The sequence below is a fragment of the Scyliorhinus canicula genome, chromosome 9 (genome assembly GCF_902713615.1).
Source record: "Scyliorhinus canicula chromosome 9, sScyCan1.1, whole genome shotgun sequence".
NCBI classification, from domain to species: Eukaryota; Metazoa; Chordata; class Chondrichthyes; order Carcharhiniformes; family Scyliorhinidae; genus Scyliorhinus; species Scyliorhinus canicula.
The window spans coordinates 90,311,892-90,326,095 of NC_052154.1; the positions used below are offsets into that span (position 1 = coordinate 90,311,892).

A 14,204-nucleotide genomic window follows, 5' to 3' on the forward strand; every position below is an offset into this window, starting at 1 on the left:
CTGGTTCAGATGCAACCCGTCCTGCTTGTACAGGTCCCACCTTCCCCAGAATGCGCTCCAATTATCCAAATACCTGAAGCCCTCCCTCCTACACCATTCCTGCAGCCACGTGTTCAACTGCACTCTCTCCCTATTCCTAGCCTCGCTATCACGTGGCACCGGCAACAAACCAGAGATGACAACTCTGTCTGTCCTGGCCTTTAACTTCCAGAAATAAGATTGTTCTATTTCACAGTAATATGCAAATATTAAGTTGACGTAAAGAAGGGCCACATGCAGGGCAATCCAAAACTACAGGCTGTAAATATAACATAGACACTAATAAATGCAACAAGGAATTCAGGAGAAAGTTTGTTACCCCGATAGCAATGCGAAAATGGAGCTCACTACCATAAGGAATTGTTGAGCTGATTAATATGGAGAAATTAGATCAGTACGTGAAAGAGAAAGTAAAAATGTGGGAGGAGGCTCTTTTGAAAAATTATTTCATGGAATATAGACATCACTGGCTGGGTCAGCATTTATTCCATGCCCTTGTTGCTCTTGATGGGGCATTTAATAATAATAATAACCTTTATTGTCACAAGTAGGCGTACATTAACAGTGCAATGAAGCCATTGTGAAAAGCCCCTAGTCACCACATTCCAGCGCCTGTTCGGATACACAGAGGGATAATTCAGAATGTCCAAATTAGTTAACAGCACATCTTTAGGGACATGTGGGAGGAAATCAGAGCACCCGGAGGAAGCCCAAGCAGACATGGGGAGAACGTGCAGACTCCGCACGGTGACCCAAGCCGGTAATCAAACCTGGGACCCTGGCGCTGTGAAGCAACACTCTGCTACCGTGCCGCCCATAAAGAGTCAACTACATGCTTTGGGTCTGGGGTCACAAGTAGACCAGACCAGGTAAGGACAGCAGATTTCCTTCCTTCAAGGACATTAGTGAATCAGATGGGTCTTTACGACAATCAACAATGACTTCATGGTCATGGTCATCAATAGACTTTTCATTCCAGTTTTTTATTGAACTAAAATTCCACTATCTGCTGTGGTGTGATCTTTACCTGGGTCCCCAGATCATTACCCTGGGTCTCTGGAATACTAGTCCAGTGACAATACCACTATGCCACTGCCTGTTGGGAATCATAAATAGATTGGGCCAAATCGACTTTTTGTTTGCTGTAAAAGCCCATGTAAAATTAATTTTATTGAAATGCTGTTGGTCAGAGTGTTCACACAGCTATGATTTTTGTGATTTAAACAGCTTGATAAGCATGTTCCCCTGTACCTGCGATCCAAACGAATGAAGGAGTTGAAGCAACCATCCTACGTATTTCGCATGTTACCTGCGTGTGGTGTACTGGAGGTTGGGGCAAAAATGAATGTGCAGATAACATTCATTCCTGATGAAGAGGTGAGTTTCTCAAGGTAGAATTAAAAATAAAGTATCAGCCTTAAAGTGGAATTTCTAATGCTGTTTCTGTTAGAAAATCTATCAGTCTGGCAAGCTTCTGGTCACACTGCAATCAGTGAGGAAAGGCTTGCTGCTTCCCAAAGAACAGAAGTGAGAGAACCAGCAACTTGCACATGGAAAGGGTGAGCACCAGTTTAGACTGGAATCTCCATTTAGTCCTGCTAACTTAGAACTGCTGTTTTGGTAAAGTTCCTGGACAAACATGTGATGATTCACCTGCTGAGCCATCCACAGTGGTACGTGGGGTCTAAAAGAATGAGGAGAAGGCTGGTTTGACAAAATTAGCCATCTTTTTATTGCATCTTCGAATCAAAGAATGTTAGAGCGCAGAAGGAGGGCATTCAGATTATTATACCCTTGCTTACTCTTTGAAAGTGCTGTCTAATTAGTGATGCTCCCCTTGCACTTTCCCCATAGCCCTGAAAATTCATTTTTGAACTCGCCAACATTGAGGGCATTTAAAAATTTATTGGATAAGCATATGGATGATAAGGGCATAGTGTAGGTTAGATGGCCTTTAGTTTTTTTTTTCCATGTCGGTGCAACATCGAGGGCCGAAGGGCCTGTACTGCGCTGTATCGTTCTATGTTCTATGAAAGTTGCGATCCAATCAGTTTCCACTCCCCTTTTAGGCAGTGCATTCCTGGTCATTGCTCGCTGCAGAATAGAGATTATCCTCTTTCCCCCTTCTGGTTCTTTTGACAGTTACCCTCAATCTGTGTTCCCTCATTACCCAACGTTCCTTCAAGTGGAAATAGGATCAAAATCTTCTAATTCCCTGTGGGTATCCCGACAACACGTGGGGCGGGATTCAGCCACCACGTTGCGCCAGCGTGGAGCTGGATGTGCTCCAGATCAGCATAAATACACTGCCGTCGCTTTCACCTGATACCAGGAGTCAATGGCCGTGCCTGTGAGACCTCGATGGGGCGTCATTTAGTACTGGCTTCCACAAATGTGAACCAGGTGTGATGGCATCTTGGGAAGTCTCGCAGGCTATTAGAGACCCCTGGGTTGTTGGTAACAGGGTAGGGTGGTGCCCTGGCAGTCCCCCTGGCACCCAGGCACATAGGCGCTGCCAGCTTGCTGCCCTGGTAGTGCCAGCTGGATACCCTGACATTGCCAACCTGAAACAGTAAGGGTAACTAGGTGATACTGCCAGGATGCAGGGCTGACAGTGCCTAGGTGCCAGGTTGGCACTGCCATGGGTCAGACCTCGGGGAGGGTGGGGGGGGGGAGATGCTTGCCTATTAGAGGGGAAGTGAGGGGAGGTCTTAGGGGCCACAAAAAGGTTGGGGTGTGAAGGGGGGTCCAGAAAGCGGTGGAGAGGGGGCAGTGCCTGAAAGAGGGGTGTAGAGATTGGGGCGGCATTTAAAATGGTGCCCCGATCTGGGAGGAGCTCGGCAGTTCAGGAAATCGACTAAAGTGTGGCCTCGGTGGGGAGAAATTCCCCAAGGGCCAATAAAAATGGCAAAGTGCCATTAGTGGAGTAAATCTCGGCGCTGAAGCCGCCAAGAAACAATTAACACCCCGCCAAACGTGCCCAAAAGCTAACTTTGATTTATTTATGTCTGCTGAGTAGTGCCCACTGATGTATTGGGTAGGCTGGGTCTGCGAGGACTGCGTTTACTGCACCAGTGAGAGAGACAGGCTTCCAACACTTGAAGAAATGCAACTCGATTTTATTGAACTCTTAACTATCATACATACTTTAACTGTGGGCTGACACTGTGGCGGGAAAAGGAAAACTCAGAAACAATCAGTCATGAATAAGAGCAAGTTTAGTTTATTTCTTAACTCTGCAGAGGACACCCTCCTCTCTCTACAGGAGAGAGAGGAAAGCGCGCCGAGCGCCTCAACCTTCAGTCTTTATACATTCAAAAGATACAAGTAAATCTTATTTCGATATAAGGAGTTGTTTTTCTCCTAACTTTACCATCTCGACCTTCAGACAGCTGGAATATCAGTTTTTCTCTCTCTCTCTCTAACCTTGCACACACACACACACACAAACACCTCCAGCTTTAGTTAATCACACTATTAAGCAGTTATTCAATATTAAGTATTAAAATTGTCCATTACAATCCCTCCTTTTTGTCATCCTAATGACAACAACTATCAAAATTTTAATCGCAGCCAGTCACCTAAGCAGTATCTACATTCCCTTATTGTTAAACAAAGGTTTGCTCAAAGAACATATATCAGGTATTATCGTACTCCTTTAAAAAAAAAAAATTTAGAGTATCCAATTCATTTTTTCCAATTAAGGGCCAATTTAGCGTGGCCAATCCACCTAGCCTGCACATCTTTGGGTTGTGGGGGCAAAACCCACGCAAACACGGGGAGAATGTGCAAACTCCACACAGACAGTGACCCAGAGCCGGGATCAAACCTGGGACCTCGGCGCCGTGAGGCTGCAGGGCTAACCCACTGCACCACCGTGCTGCCCGTATTATCGTACTCCTGTAGATTTTTCAATAATACCATCATTAATCTTTGGTACACAAAATGGGAAACAGGTTGTCATTATAGCTACATGACACAGAAGATTAGTCTATTGACAGTTCATTCTCGAATGAAGGTATCCACTGGTTTGCCTCCTCTAAGTCAACTTGTTCCCTTGCTGCGGTTGGGTCAGATAGTTTCAACATCCGGTAACTGCGGGACAGGTTTGCTATAGCTGCTTTCTGTCGGCATTGGCAGATGCATGGTCCAGTTTTGGGGAGTCCTTTCGCCGTGGTCGCCACCACCAGGTTCCAGTTGTATGGGCCACAGTGGTCTCGGCATAAGTACTTATCATCTCGCAAGTATTTAGAGTCATAGGGCCATGGGTCACATGTAAATGTGTCTGTCTCTCCTCTGGTTAATGTCACTGTAACCTCTCCAGCCCAATACGCTTTTCCCATTACCAGTTCCAGCATAAGCATCATGATAAGCGACATTGCCCCTTTCATGTTGACTTGTCCGGTGTGAGCTGGGGCTCCGGCACCCGCTTACAATGACTAGCGTGAATTCACGTTGCTCTTTCTGCTACCTTTATCGCTGTCTGCGTCACTAGGAGCATCTGGAATGGTCCCAGCCACCGTCTAGCTCTCCAGCTCTTCCTCCTGAAGTCTTTCACCATTACCCAGTCGCCTGGCTGCAGGTCATGCAACTTCCCCTCAGCCGGTTGTGGCAGGGCTTCCTTTACTTGAGCTTGCACCTGAGATAAAATCACAGAGAGTTTTGTACAGTACCGTAACATTTCATCCTCACAATGGCTAGTCAGGGTCCTCGTGACGGGTTTTGGCCCAATTCCAGTGTTGGGTTATCTGCCCAATAATATTTCAAATGGACTTAAATTGGCTCTACCTCTGACCCTAGTCCTCATGTACATTAGTATTACGGGCAGGGCTTTCGTCCATGGTATTCCCATTTCATCGCAACACTTTGATAGCTTATTTTTCAGAGTTGCATTTTCCCTTTCTACCGCTCCTACACTCGCTGGATGATATGCACAGTGTTGCCTTAGATCAATGCCTAGGTATTCTCCTACCTGCTTAAGAGCCTGGTTTACAAATGGTGTGCCATTATCAGTGCTGATTTTCTCTGGTATGCCCCATCATGGAATAATTTCAGTTAACAGGGCCTTGGTTACTGCACTAGCATCTTGTTTGGCTATAGTGAACACCTCTACCCACTTAGAGAACATGTCAACCATTACTAGGCAGTATTTCTTCCCTTCACTTGGGGTTAGCTCAATAAAGTCCATTTGAATATGCTCGAAGGGTCTCAGTGGTTCTGGGTGCGCCCCTCGGCTTATCTTAATTCCTCTCCCCACAGTATTGGTAGCACAAATAACACATCGCTCACAAAATTTCTGGGAGTAACTAGTAAAGCCTCTGGTGTACCAATGTGCAGCGATACTCTTGAACATCCCTCCTTTTGACACATGGTCCTTGCCGTGTGTCAACTTAACATAATGAGGAAATAGCGCTCTCGGTAGACATGGCTTATCATTGGGGCCGTACCATACCCCTTCTTTTACCTTACCCCATGCCTTTGACCATTTTTTCTTTTCTTCCTGTGAGGCTTGTGTTTGCAGGTCTTGTATGTCCGCTGTTGGGATAGGAACTGTTAGCATTGGCATGTTTACTTTATCACTGATAGGTTTTCGCGCTGCTGCTTTCGCTGCCGCATCCGCCCTTGCATTTCCCTGTGAGACTGGATCGGTTTTCCCTGTATGTGCGTCACACTTACAGACTGCAATACACTTAGGTAAGAGGGCTGCGTCCAAGAGATCAGAAATCAGCCCATGGTGCGTGATTGGTTTGCCTGTTGATGTTAAGAATCCCCTATGTTTCCACAAGGTTCCGAAATCATGAGTCACCCTAAAGGCATATCTCCTGTCTGTGTAGATAGTAACGGACTTGCCTTCTGCAAGTTTACATGCTTCTGTAAGGGCTATCAGTTCCGCAGCTTGTGCGGAAAGGTGTCTAGGAAGCGGCTCTGCTTTTAGTATGTTGTGTGATGTGACTATGGCATACCCCACACAGTTCTGGCCCGCTTCTCGATCTCTGAACGCAGACCCATCCACAAACAGTTCCATGTCGGGATTTTGTAGGGGGGTATCCTGCAAGTCAGGTCGCAGACTACAAACTTAATTAGTTAGAGCAACACAGTCATGTGGTTCCCCATCACCTGCGGTGGGAAGATGAGTGGCGGGGTTAAGTATGGTACACCTTTTCACTGTAATGATTGGCATTTCCAGCAGGACCGTGTTATATCTTAACCTCCTTGCCGCAGACATATGAGCTGTTTTTTGCTCTAGGAGAAGTAGTGAGACTGCATGTGGTACCAACAAAGTAAATTCACTGTATCCCACGATATCTCTAGAGACTGCTATTGCTTTTTCGGCAGCTGCGACTGCTCTCAGGCAAGTAGGCAGCCCCGCTGCTACTGGGTCCAATTTAGCAGAGAAATATGCCACTGGCCGAAGTTTCCCTCCATGCTCTTGTAACAGCACGGATGTCATGCAGCCTCGTTTTTCATCTACCGTTTGGGTAAAAGGTTTATCTGGGTTGGGAATTCCTAGGGTCGGTGTAGACTGCAAAGCCAATTTCAAGTCGCTGAACGCTTTTTCTGCTTCTGGGGTCCAGCTGAGTGTACTGTGGGCTTGCAAGCCCTTCCCGTGGGCTATGTCACTCAGAGGGGCTTCGAGGACGGCATAGTTGCGAATAAACATCCTACAGTATGAACACACCCCCAAGAAGGACATCAACTGTGTTTTAGTCCTGGGTTTAGGGATTTCTTGGATTGCTTTCACTCTGCTTTGTCCTAAGGTCTTAACCTGGGCCGATATTAAATGTCCCAGAAACTTTACTTGTTCTTGCACGAACTGCAATTTTGAAAGGCTTGCCTTGTGTCCTTCCTCAGCTAGATGGCATAATAGTGCCAATGTGTCTTGCTCACACTGCTCCTTGGTTGGAGCTGCGATTAGACAATCGTCTATGTACTGTAGGAGGGCTGATCCTGGGGACAGGATTAGTGGCTCCAAACTCTTTTTTAACGTTTCGTTGTAGATGGTGGGCGATTCACAATATCCCTGACATAACCTTGTAAATGTATAAGAACTTCCCTTAAATGAAAAAGCAAACCAGTACTGACTGTCTGGGTGAACAGGAATGCTAAAGAATGCATTAGCGAGGTCTACTATGGAGAACCACCTGCTCCCGGGTGGGACCTGTGTCACTATCTGCATCATAATTAGCTGTGCTTGGTGACTCTGATCCTCCCTCCTTTTGTTCCGCTTCGCCTTTTCTTGTGTCAGTAGCTTTTCAGCGTGTATGGCGTGTTGTTCGATTAAGTTGAGTTTCCCTGTGTCCCATGTAATACAAGTATTTTTCACCTTCTTAGCGATGTCCTCACTTAATCCATTCATAAAACTGTTCCGCAGATGTGCCTCATACGGAGTCACTTCAGCTATATTCATGTCAGCTGGTGGTGTAAGTCCACTATGAGCGTTATGGACTTCTGTGAGCTGGGTCAGGTACTGGGACACAGTTTCACCGTCACGCTGCTTACACATGGCAATTTTTGTCATGTCCATTCTTACCGGAAAGGCAGTTTGACAGGCGTCCACCAGACCTGTAACAAAGGCGTTATAAGGCACATTATCTGCATGGTCTGGTTGAACTTGGCGAGCTCGTACATTATCATCTGGCCAATTGTATCGGATCTTGGAGATGTCTGCGCCCAATTTCTTCCCCAATAATCGCCGCATCTCATGAGACGTGGGGCGAAACTCGAGGCAGAACTTGCGTGCCTCGCCTGCAAATTTCTGGCCTCCCGCTTCTCTGGGATCCGGGAGTTGTTCATAGACACAGTCAATGTCTTTCATTGTCCATGGTCTGTGGACAAGTATCGGTTGTCCTTCCGGGCCCGCCACCTCTATCATTGGAGCATTGAGGACATTGCCGAGAAATTTACTGTCTCCTTCCCTTTCTTCGCTGCCTTTGTGATAATTAAACGGTTCTGGTGCATCTGGAAGGGCAGATTTAGGTCTGCACGATGTCTTACTCTGGGTATGGTGAGCTACTGGGGAGTCAGATGTAGTCATGGTACTGATATCTGAGTAAAGGGGGTGATGGTCAGCTCCTGATGGTAGAGTTCCCATGGACGTCTCAGGCGTTCCCCGAGGGGGTTCACTATATGGTGGAGGGCTCGGTCGCGACTGTTGGCCTGGGTTCGTGGGGGCCATTTGTGGAGGAGCCGTTGGAGGCAGCCATCCAGGGCGGGATCATCCGGAATGGGGTGACCTGAAATAGACTTAACACACTGAAGAGAGTTGGTTTTATTTGCAGTTTCTTTGGGTTTTGCCTGTGATCGTCTATTTCTTATTTCTGCCTCTGTTTTAACTGAGTTTTTAATAATTCCAATTGTCTTAAACTAAAACTTCCTCCTTCAGGAAAACCACACTCTTTCACCCACATTTTAACTTGACTCACCGAGTCTTGTCCATAATTAGTAACCATGTATCGTATATTAGGGCTATTTAAACTTGCAGCATTTGTTTGTTTTTTTCCCATTGCTATTACCCATGACCGGTCTCTTACTTGTGACCCAGACTCACAGCGACCTTATCCCTTGTGACTTGATTTTCCTCCGGAGGCTCCCGCACGTAAGCGCGTCCGCTTAGGTGGCTTGGTTTTCCTAAACCAGCAAACCAATACCTATCGTTTAGGTATTTTTACAGGTCCAACCTGTTTGATAGATCCAAGTCTAAATCCACCCGTCACTGTGAGACTGTTCACCACTGTCTATAATTAATAATAGAGCAATTCCTTACCACAGATTTCAGTCCGGATCACGGTGCTGAGGTGACATAGTAATTCCTGATGGCCAATTGAAGCATTTGAGATGAGGTGAAAAGCCCTCAAGGCGTCAGCGCTAACGCCTCCCCGGAATCTCCCAGTATCTATCTCAAGCACGGGATCCCATCCTCGTCGCCAAGAACTGTGGTGGGAAAAAGGAAAACTCAGAAACAATCAGTCATGATTGTTTTGGCCTCACGGTAGCATGGTGGTTAGCATCAATGCTTCACAGCTCCAGGGTCCCAGGTTCGATTCCCGGCTGGGTCACTGTCTGTGTGGAGTCTGCACGTCCTCCCTGTGTGTGCGTGGGTTTCCTCCGGGTGCTCCGGTTTCCTCCCACAGTCCAAAGATGTGCGGGTTAGGTGGATTGGCCATGCTAAATTGCCCGTAGTGTAAGGTTAATGGGGGGATTGTTGGGTTACGGGTATGTGGGTTTAAGTAGGGTGATCATTGCTCGGCACAACATCGAGGGCCGAAGGGCCTGTTCTGTGCTGTACTGTTCTATGTTCTATGTTCTATGAATAAGAGCAAGTTTAGTTTATTTCTTAACTCTGCAGAGGACACCCTCCTCTCTCTACAGGAGAGAGAGGAAAGCGCGCCGAGCGCCTCAACCTTCAGTCTTTATACATTCAAAAGATACAAGTAAATCTTATTTCCATATAAGGAGTTGTTTTTCTCCTAACTTTACCATCTCGACCTTCAGACAGTTGGGATGTCAGTTTTTCTCTCTCTCTCTCTCTAACCTTGCACACACACACAAACGCCTGCAGCTTTAGTTAATGTTGCTCGTTTTGAGTGAGTGTGCTTAACACTCCCTTGGCTCTGTTTCACGTTCTAAGCTCTGGAGTCGCCAGGTGCCGTAAAGACACCGTCACAAGTATCAAGGTCAAGTTCAAAGCAATAAAGCTGTACACCAATTAGTAAGTCCAAAACAATTAGAGTTTATTATAACACAATTATAATAACACTCATGCACACGCTAAAGATTAAACTTACTTCTACCACTAGACAACTAATACTTAGCTAAGAAGGAACTGCGAGGTCAGGGAACAAGGCCTTTGTTCTGGTCTGGTCTGCAGGCTTCGGATCTCTAACAGTCGGCAAGGGTGCAAGTAATGCCGGTTTCAGGTAGCGGTCGTTGTTTAGGCACTTACGGATTGGTGGCTGCTGCTCGACGGCTAATGTAGAAGACAGGGGTCTGGAGGCTGGAGTCGGAGGCCGGAGACAGGAGACTGAACCATGTGCGGGACCTCTCTTTTATAGGTCCCAGGGGGTCCGCGCCCCTTGGGGCGGGCTCCCTCACCTGCTGGGGATCGACGGGCTCTGACTGTCTCAGAGGCTGGATGCCAAGAGAGCAGAAAAACTAGTGCCCTCTGACTTTATAGTGGCCGTGTCCTGTCTGGTGATTGGCTGCTGTGTTCTGTGTGTTCATTGGTCATCCTGTGTGTCAATCACTGCCTGAGCACCACCATATACTTGTGTGTATATTATGACACCCACGTACTACAATGTGATTGAACCCCCCAATCCTAGGGCCGTTCCTTGATCGCTGGGGCGGTTCTTAGGACTTATTGTCCTGGCTTCTCTGGCTCCATCGTGTCTGGGCTGCTATTAAAAGTATAGCTTGATACTTAATTGTATCCATTGTACCTGGGACTGCCCGGTATCACCTCATTACTATGTTAACGGCTTTCCCATTTACAGCGCTGCCTGATCTCTGCAGCTGTCAGGAAACCGGTTTCTGCAATTGTCTCAATGCTTAATGGCTCTGCAAGCTGTTTGCTCTTTAACATGTCCGTTTTCCCTGCACTCTTTGCAGTCTTCCATTTTGTGTTCGTTAGTGGCCATCTTAGATGGCTACATTAATCACACTATTAAGCAGTTATTCAATATTAAGTATTAAAATTGTCCATTACAACACTATGCTGACTTGACTGGAGACCTGAGGCTAACCTGACCATCTACTATCTTACTACCACATGTTCTAGTTGTTGCTCACGGGCTCTGACTGTCTCAGAGGCTGGATGCCAAGAGAGCAGGAAAACTAGTGCCCTCTGGCTTTATAGTGGCCGTGTCCTGTCTGGTGATTGGCTGCTGTGTTCTGTGTGTTCATTGGTCATCCTGTTTCCATCACTGCCTGAGCACCACCATATACTTGTGTGTATATTATGACACCCACGTACTACAATGTGATCGAAAGAAGGTTTTATGAATGAAATTGCAGCAAAATATTACCATTTATTAAAAGCTGAAATTTGGCAATTGCTATTTTTTTGTAACCAACAGAAAATGTATAACCATCGTCTGATGTTGACCTTCGCACAGAGCAGTAACCAGGTGGTGATCATGGCCAAGGGAAAAGGACTGGAGCCTCATCTCGAATTTTCTTCAACTACATTGGAACTGGGTCCACTTTTACCTTACAGTTCAGAAGCGGATGGGATGGTGTTTGTAAAGAATCCATGCAGCTTCCCCATTGAATTCTATTCAGTGGAGTTTGATGATAAATATCTGGAGGAAGAAAAGGTTTCTATAGAGCTGTCAATTGTGGAGTTACTTTGAGACTTTGGAGTAGATTGCCACCTTTACTGGCCAGGTGGCAAACTGATGGAGAGGATCATCCACCCCTTATAGAATGCATCTGAATGTCATTTCATTGATTTAATCAGAGCTGAGCCCCAGCTCAATATCCAACCCCAGTACCATCTCAACCCCCATTTCCAGCCCCAGCTCAATCACCTGCCCCAGTTTCAGTCCATGTCCCATGTCCAGCTCACCCCTCAGTCCCAGTCCCATCTTCAGCTCAAACCGCAGTCCCATTTCAACCCCCAATTCCAGCCCCAGCTCAAACACCAGCCCCAGTGCCATCTCAACCCACAGTTCCAGTTCCAGCTCAAACACCAGCCCCAGTGCCATCTCAACCCACAGTTCCAGTTCCAGCTCAAACACCAGCCCTTGTGCCATCTCAACCCACAGTTCCAGTTCCAGCTCAAACACCAGCCCCAGTGGCATTTCAACTTCCAGTTATAGTCCCAGTTCAATCACCATTCCCAGTCCCATCTCCAGCTCAATCCACAGTCCCAGTCCCAATCAAACGTGTAAATTTGAAATAAGAATAGGCCATTCGGCCCCTTGGATTTTGCTCCTCCATTCATTGAAATCATGGCTGATCTGAATGTGGCCTCAGCTCCACATTCCACCTTCACGTGTTAACCTTTGACTCTGTTGTCAGCCAAGAATCTATCTAATTTACTTTTAAAAATATTCAATCACCCTGTCTTCATCTCACTTTTGCATTCTTCTTCTGTCTGTCTTAAATGGGAGGTCCCTTATTTTTAAACTGTGTCACCAAGCTTTAGTCTCTTCCAAAAGCTGAAAAATCCTTTTCACACCCACCTGTCAAGTCCCCTTGGACCTTACTTTTGCAATAAGGTGGTGTCTCATTCTTCTAAACTCAACTGGATACAGGCCTAACTTGTCCAAACTTTCACAAAAGATAAACCCCCATCCCAGGTCTCAGTCGAGTGAACCTATTCTGAACTTCTCATGCGTTTATATCCTTTCTTAAGTAAGGAGACCAAAACTTGTACACAGTGCGTCAGATGTGTTCTCACTAATACCCTGTATAACTGCAGCAAGAATACCTACTTTTATATTCCATTCTCCTTAACAGCAGGAAGGCAGTGGCGTAGTGGCATTGTCGCTGGACTTGAGACCCAGAATAATGCACTGGGGACATGGACTTGAATCCCACCAGCACAGATGGTGGAATTTGAATTAAATTTAAAAACCTGGAATTAAAAGTCTAATGACAACCATGAAACCATTGTTGATTTTTGTAAAAACCCATCTGCCCCCAGGGCAGCACGGTAGCACAAGTGGCTAGCACTGTGGCTTCACAGCACCTGGGTTCCAGATTCGATTCCCTGCTGGGTTACTGTCTGTGCGGAGTCTGCACGTTCTCCCCGTGTCTGCGGGTGTTTCCTCCGGGTGCTCCGGTTTCCTCCCGGATACGTGCAGGTTAGGTGGATTTGCCAAGCTAAATTGCCCTCAGTGTCCAAAAAGGTTAGGAGGGATTATTGGGTTACGGGGATAGGGTGGAAGTGAGGGCTTAAGTGGGTCGGTGCAGACTCGATGGGCCGAATGGCCTCCTTCTGCACTGTATGTTCTATGTCCACTATGTTGGTTCACTGATGTCCTTTAGGGAAAGAAATCTGCCATCCTTACTAAAAGCAAATTACTACAGATGCTGGAATCTGAAACCAAAAGAGAAAATGCTGGAAATTCTCAGCAGGTCTGGCAGCATCTGTAAGGAGAGAAAAGAGCTAACGTTTTGATTCCAGATGATCCTTTGTCAAAGCTTTGTCAACTGGACTCGTTTCTCTCCTTACAAATGCTGCCAGACCTGCTGAGATTTTCCAGCAATTTCTCTTTTGGTTTCAATCTGCCATCCTTACCTACATGTGCCTACATGTGGCTCCAGACCCACAGCAATGTTGTCGACTCTTAAATGCCCTCAGTGATGGACAACAAATGCTGGCCTGGCCAGCGATGTCCACATCCCATGAACGAATAAAGAAAAAGACAATAAACGGCAATGTTCCATTTGCCTTTCTCATCACTTTCTGTACCACCATGCAAACATTTTCTAATTTATGCACCAGGAGACACACATCCGTCTGTACCTCAGCTTCTGCAAACTCTTTATATTTAAATAATATATTGCTTTCCTATTCTTCCTGTCGAAAAGGTCACATTCACATTTTCCCACATGATACCCATCAGCCAAATATTTGTCCGCTCCCTTAACCTATCTATGTCCCTTTACAGACTCTATGGCCGGAATTTTCCGGCCATTGGGATTCTCTGTTCCCGCCGGCAATGCATCCCTGCCCGTCGGTTTCCCGGCTGAGTGGGGTGGCTTCAATAGGATATCCCATTGACAAGCGGCAGTATTCCAGTGAACAGCGTGCCGCTGCGAAACACATAACTGCGGGGCCGGAGAATCCAGCCCTTTATCTCTTCTCCACAGCTTACTTTCTTACCTATTTTTGTGTAATTAGCAAATTTTGGAACCATATATTCATTCCCTTCATCCAAGCTGTTGATATAAATTGTAAGTAGTTGAGGCCCAAGCACCGATCTGTGTGGCACTCCACTCACTCCATCTTACCAAATCGAAAATGATCCATTTAAACCACTGCCTGGGCCAGATGTTCTCAGATATCAGCAAAGTCTAATGTCAGTCGGGAAAAGTGGCGTTGAAACTACCATCTGCAATGGCTCCCTTTTACGCCATATAATGCCAGGCTCATTGCAAGAAAAAGGGGCCATGTGTTCCACGATGTATTGCCCGCCCCACCGTTATTCGATGAT

General features: G+C 46.4%; 1 protein-coding gene across 1 annotated transcript in view; it reads left to right on the forward strand.

Moving 5' to 3' along the window:
* Window positions 1-14,204, forward strand: part of hydin (HYDIN axonemal central pair apparatus protein) — a 1,231,368-nt gene that overhangs the window by 910,559 nt on the left and 306,605 nt on the right. Inside the window, exons 36-37 of the mRNA XM_038807144.1 lie at window positions 1,267-1,416; window positions 11,115-11,354. Of these exons, the coding sequence (XP_038663072.1) occupies window positions 1,267-1,416; window positions 11,115-11,354 (390 nt within the window). The remainder of the gene's footprint in view (window positions 1-1,266; window positions 1,417-11,114; window positions 11,355-14,204) is intronic.